Source organism: Austrofundulus limnaeus, unplaced genomic scaffold (genome assembly GCF_001266775.1).
Source record: "Austrofundulus limnaeus strain Quisiro unplaced genomic scaffold, Austrofundulus_limnaeus-1.0 Scaffold364, whole genome shotgun sequence".
Classification (NCBI taxonomy): Eukaryota; Metazoa; Chordata; class Actinopteri; order Cyprinodontiformes; family Rivulidae; genus Austrofundulus; species Austrofundulus limnaeus.
In genome coordinates this window covers 338,486-344,146 of record NW_013952766.1, presented here as the reverse complement: position 1 = coordinate 344,146, position 5,661 = coordinate 338,486, and the positions used below count along the sequence as shown (strand labels likewise).

The window sequence follows — 5,661 nt, the reverse complement described above, 5'->3', positions numbered from 1 at the left end:
GTGTGTGTGTGTGTGTGTGTGTGTGTCTGTGTTTCCTTTTACTCGTAGAGGCATTTGTCTTAAATTTTAATTATATTTACATGTGTTGTTTTTTATATTTTACCTTATGCGTTGTTATGCAAAAAAGGTGGGCGGTCCTTCTTGGGTCAGCTCCTCTACTATTGGTCAAGAGACAGGAAGTAGCAGGATGCATGCCTACCCTGCACTCTACAAAGCTAACCCAGACACATCTATGGAGACCAGTCAGTGCTTAAATCACAGTCTCTGATGGAGACAGTGGTGGTTCAGTGTCTTGCCCAGGGACACTTTGACATGTGACTGAGTAGTGGGGGAATTGAACCCCTAACCACACAGCCACAGTAATGCTATTTACTAAAATTAAACCCCAGTTTTTGGTTTTGGTCAAGTCTGATTGCTTCAACCTGGTTAAAAAATGTTTAAATAATAAAAATAATGACACACAAACAGAAAATAAAAATAATTCATGATGTGAAGGTCACTCTTTATGGTTTGGATCCAGGTTCTGTCGACGGAAAGTTGACAAAACTTTCATCTTTGAATGCTTTCATGCTTTACCTCAAAAGGTTTCTGGCAGTTGCTGTGGAAACGCCTCACCAAGGTTAAAGTAGTAAAACCTGGTTGTGTTTTTTTCACACCCTGTGACCTGAGTTTGATAACAAAGATCCGTGGTTCAGACAGAGTCTCACTCCTCCTCACTTCCAAACACCCCGGTGCGTTTCCTGCCTCCAGCTGTAAATAAAACCCGGTTTCTGTTGTAGTTGTGAGCGTGGAGAGTCGGGAGGCTCACCTGAGCGCCCTGGTGGTGGAGGCGGAGCGTCGGGCGGCCGACTTGGCGGCCCAGGCTCAGAGGGACGGCCTCTCTCTGGAAGCCTGCCACAAAGACAAGCAGCTGAGGACGTGGGAGTGGAGGAGCAAGCTGTACAAGCGCATGAGGACCGGCTTCCAGCACGCACGTGAGTCGCCTGGGATTTCCTCACCTGCGCGGGTTGTTTTCACTCTGACCCGTCACCTGTCTGCGCCCCTGCTCAGGTGCCCCGGAGGCCCCGACGATGGTCCGTCTGAGCGTGAGCAGCAGCACCACGCTGACCGTCAGCTTCCAGGAGCCGCAGAGTCTGAACTCCACCGTGGTCACCAAATACAGAGGTGAGGTCCGAGGATGATGATGTCATCACCTGAGGAGGAAGTATTGATCTGCAGCATCTTTAACCCGGTTCTGGTTCTGGTTCTGTTTCTGTCTGCAGTGGAGTGGAGCTGCCTAAAGGATTTCTCTCTGCTCGCCGGTGACATGGTTCTGGACAATCTGCAGAACCTGAAGTGCACCATCAGCAGCCTCACAACGGTAACACACTGAGACGCACACTTCAGCTGGGCAAAGGTTCTGTCGGATCAGAACCAACAGTTATTACGCTCAGCAGAAACGGGCCCCTTCATTGTTTTCTGGTGGTTCTGGTGTTTCAGGGTCGGCTCTACTACGTGCGGGTGTCAGCGTACAACATGAAGGGCTGGGGTCCGCCCGCCTCCTCGCTGCCTCCATCTGCAGCTCCGTCCAGTAAGTTCACATTCATCTGACCCACCAGAACTCATTCTGACCCACCAGAACCAGGTCTGACAGTGAAGACTCTGAGCAAACAGCAGCCTCACATTATCCCAATAGTTTCATTTCCTTTAACGTGGACCTGGACAAGGTTCTGTTCTGATGGTCTCTGATTCCCCGTGCAGCTCTCGGATCCAGAACCGGCTCTGTGGACTGTGAGAGTTCTGTCTGAAGGTGTTTTTGTGTGGCGTCAGCAGCAACGTGTTCTGTTCTCGGGTCCTCGAGGTGGAACATCGGTTCCAGCTCTCCGTCACGACTCCCTTTTTTCTTTCTGAGCGCTCGGCCTTGAGCTGCCAGCACGCGCGCGTGTGTGTGTGCGAGTGTGTGTTTGAGCGGCAGAGTGTGTGTTTGAGCGGCAGAGTGTGTGTTTGAGCGGCAGAGTGTGTGTTTGAGCGGCAGAGTGTGTGTGGGCGTCTGTTTTAAATAAGCAGAGTGAAAACGACCCAGAGGTCTGAATTAATGAGTTCTAACAGATTTTTCCTCTCAGACGCGTCGATCCGCTTTTGCACCTCGAAAACCAGAACAATTGGGTCCAGAGTGGCCCGGTCCGGTTCTGGCTTTATGGTTTAAATTTTATTTTTAAAAACAGTAGCATTTGTGCAATTCTTCAAAAAAAAAGAGAAAGAAAAAACAACGAGTCAGCGTTTAGTGTTTTATAATCTGAATGCTGCAGACTTTATGCTTTTTCAGCCATTTTTCTATCAAAACTTTAGTTTTTTATAATTAGATATAGAAATACATTAAATTGCATGTCCTTCAAATAAATAAAGTCTAAGAAAACATCTTATATTTAAGAAATTCAGCAGAATACACAGGATTATATTCATTTTGTTACATAACTGGCATATTTTCATTTGAACTTTGCTCAGACAAAGTGAAACAGGAAGTGACATCAAATGGGAACTCGTTAAGAAAGAAAACTCTTTGGTCTTTGTTTATTGAAACAATATTATTTGAACTCTGACTCTTTATCTCTATGATAGACTCAAAATAATCAAAAGAAACATCAGCTACTTTACGTTTTTAGCTGCATTTCCGTTGACCATGAAAATGCGCAAATTGGAATTTCGAAAATAAATTTGCTTAATGGAAACACGTCAATTTCGAAAAAAAAAATCTTTTTTTTTTTGACAAAATGTTTTTGCACTAGGATGAGGTGGTTTTTTTGGCCACGTCGGAATTAGTGTGTTTCGCAAAACTAAAATGGAAACACTTTTTTCGAGAGTCACGTGATCAACAACCGGCTGTTTCTACTGGCGAAAAGAAGACAGGAAGTAGAAGTAGTAGTAAAGTCACCGACTAAAATTTCCCAAAAACACCGCATACGTAGCCGCTAAACTGCTAAACTGGCATTAGCATGTCACTCGAAAGCCTCGATAAGACGCCGACGTCTCCTCTGATGATGAGCGCTAGTGTCGTGGTAGCAATATGCATGTGTTTACATCCGTTGCTGTCATGTTTGTAATGGCTTATCACGAGAACAAATGTATTCACGCTTGACTTTAATAGCATTTCTTACATAATGGAAACACCGCAGTTGAGAAACTGTGTTTTTTCGACATTGACGGAATATCGACAGTTTTGCGAACATTTGCAATGGAAACTCAGCTTGTGTCATTAGTTATTGTAGCAACGCTCTGTTTACATGCTGACATTCCCCTCATGACATCACTTCCTGTTACTTCACGTGCGAATATCTCAACAACTGTTCATCTCAGTGTTGTGAAATTTGTTTTGCAATAAGTTATTAATGTTATCTTTCCAAAAATGCTTTCATGTATATTACAGAAATTTGATGTCATGGGTACTTTAAGACATAACGTTCTGTGTGCGATCTGCTTCAGTGTAGTTCTAGTAATACTGTAGCTGCTAATGCTAATGCTTTTAGCTAGTGTTTGGCTATTTTGTCTTTCAGCTGATTTTCTGTTTTTTGTTTTCAGTCTTTCAGCTGTTTCCGCAGAGAATCAACTTGTTTTTTTCTTTTTTTGTCAGACTGGAGGGAGAGCGACGGCCGGGATCCCAGGAGGCGGGGCCACATCGAGGCCATGGAGCGCCTGCTGCAGCAGGTCCGGGCGACCCACACACACTACTGCTGTGGAGGTGAGGGGTTCAGATAGCAAGCACTCGTGCAGAACCAGTTCTTCGGATTCTTCAGTTTGTTTACAGGAGGGTAATTATGGGATGGAAATAAATTGTCCAGAGTAGAATGTGGCTGAAGTTTGGAGATAGGCATCGCTGAGGGACCGATGAGGAATGAAGGAGATAACGTTCAGAAACTCGAACCCTCTGACCTGAAACTACAGGAGTCAGAATGGTTCCATCAAAGTTCTTCTAACTTCCTGTTTGTTGTTCTGCAGACCCGTCGAAGCTGCAGAACCCCATCAGGAAGCAGTCTGTCTCCAGAAGCCTCAAACATCTCTTCAACTCCAACAAGTTCGTGAAAACATTGAAAAGGTTGGTTTTAGGTTCTACTGCAGGATTGTTACCGAACTGGGTCAGAAACGGTTCTGAGTCTGGTCTGTATGGACCGTATCTCCGTGTGCAGGGGGATCTACTTGGCTGCCGTCTTCTACCATAAGGACAGTTTACTGGTGACGGCCGAGGACCAGATCCCCATCGTGGAGGTGGACGACTCCTACAGCAGCTCGCTCATGCAGGACTTCCTGTGGTTCACAAAGGTACCGCCAAGGACCGCCATGAGGTCCAGACTCACCTCCTCAAACCAAACACACAGGCCTCACAGACAGGAAATTACAACTATATTAGAAAAATGTTTATTTTGGAATAATTCAGAGGTTTGATGTTAGCTGAAGTGCTAAGCTGATATTAGCTTGAAACAGCTGAAGTGTTACCTTGATGTTACCTCAGTACCTGGAGTGCTAAGCTAATATTAACTTGAGGTAGCTGTAGTGTTAAGCTGACTTTAGCATGAGTTAGCTGTAGTGCTTAGCTAATGTTAGCTCAGTAGCTGAAGTGCTAAGCTGACATTAGCTTGAGTTAGCTGAAGCGCTAAGCTGGTATTAGCTTGAGTTAGCTGAACTGCTAAGCTGGTATAAGCTTGAGTTAGCTGAAGTGCTAAGTTGACATTAGCTTCAGTTATCTGAATTGCTTAGCTGATATTAGCATGTTAGCTGAAGTGCTATGCTGATATTAACTTGAGTTAGCTGAAGTGCTAAGCTGAAATTAGCTTGAGTTAGCTGAAGTGCTAAGCTGACATTAGCTTGGGTTAGCTGAAGTGCTAAGCTGATATTAGCTTGAGTTAGCTGAAGTGCTAAGCTGACATTAGCACGAGTTAGCTGAACTGCTAAGCTGACATTAGCACAAGTTAGTTGAACTGCTAAGCTGACATTAGCATGAGTTAGCTGAAGTGCTAAGCTGACATTAGCACAAGTTAGCTGAAGTGCTACGCTGATATTAAAGAGTAACTTACCCCAAAATTAACTTTTTTTAGCTGATAAACTGCCTAGAATGTGTCTAAAATGTTATATAGTACTGTTTCTGTGCTAATGTTGATGTTTTTGTGCGTATTTGTTCAAATCTGTAACATTTGGTCTAAAAACGTGTTTTTACTGCTCATATGGGTAGAGCAGTGGTACTGCAGGCTAATTTGCATATTGGTTAACGGCTTTCCACGGTGACGTGTCTTCTCCACGGTTTCGTCACAGCGGCTGTGTTCTGGTATAAAAACCTCTCTCTAAGACACGCCCCTGCAGCAGTCAGAGGGTGGAATAGTTAGCAAGCTTAGCATGATCGTCTGTTGACCTTCAGCCTCAGGTGGGGAGAACTGACTGCTGCGCTGCCCTCTCTTTCTCTCTCCCTCTCTCTCTCTCTCTTCACACACACACACACACACACACACACACACACACACACACACACACACACACACACATCGGGGCTCTCAGCATGCCTGCTGGGATGCTGTCAGCAGTCACATCACCCCCTGCCCTGAGTCCTGACAGATTCATCAGGACCGCAACACACACACATACACACACACACACACACACACACACACACACACACACACACACACACACACACTG

At 45.1% G+C, this 5,661-nt stretch overlaps 1 protein-coding gene across 1 annotated transcript in view; it reads left to right on the top strand.

Annotated features, from left to right (window-relative positions):
• ankfn1a (ankyrin repeat and fibronectin type III domain containing 1a) overlaps positions 1 to 5,661 on the top strand; it is a gene marked incomplete at its 5' end in the record, with an annotated part of 48,995 nt that overhangs the window by 33,509 nt on the left and 9,825 nt on the right. Inside the window, 7 exon segments of the mRNA XM_014023351.1 lie at positions 780 to 974; positions 1,051 to 1,164; positions 1,263 to 1,360; positions 1,480 to 1,570; positions 3,608 to 3,715; positions 3,973 to 4,069; positions 4,161 to 4,293. Of these exon segments, the coding sequence (XP_013878805.1) occupies positions 780 to 974; positions 1,051 to 1,164; positions 1,263 to 1,360; positions 1,480 to 1,570; positions 3,608 to 3,715; positions 3,973 to 4,069; positions 4,161 to 4,293 (836 nt within the window).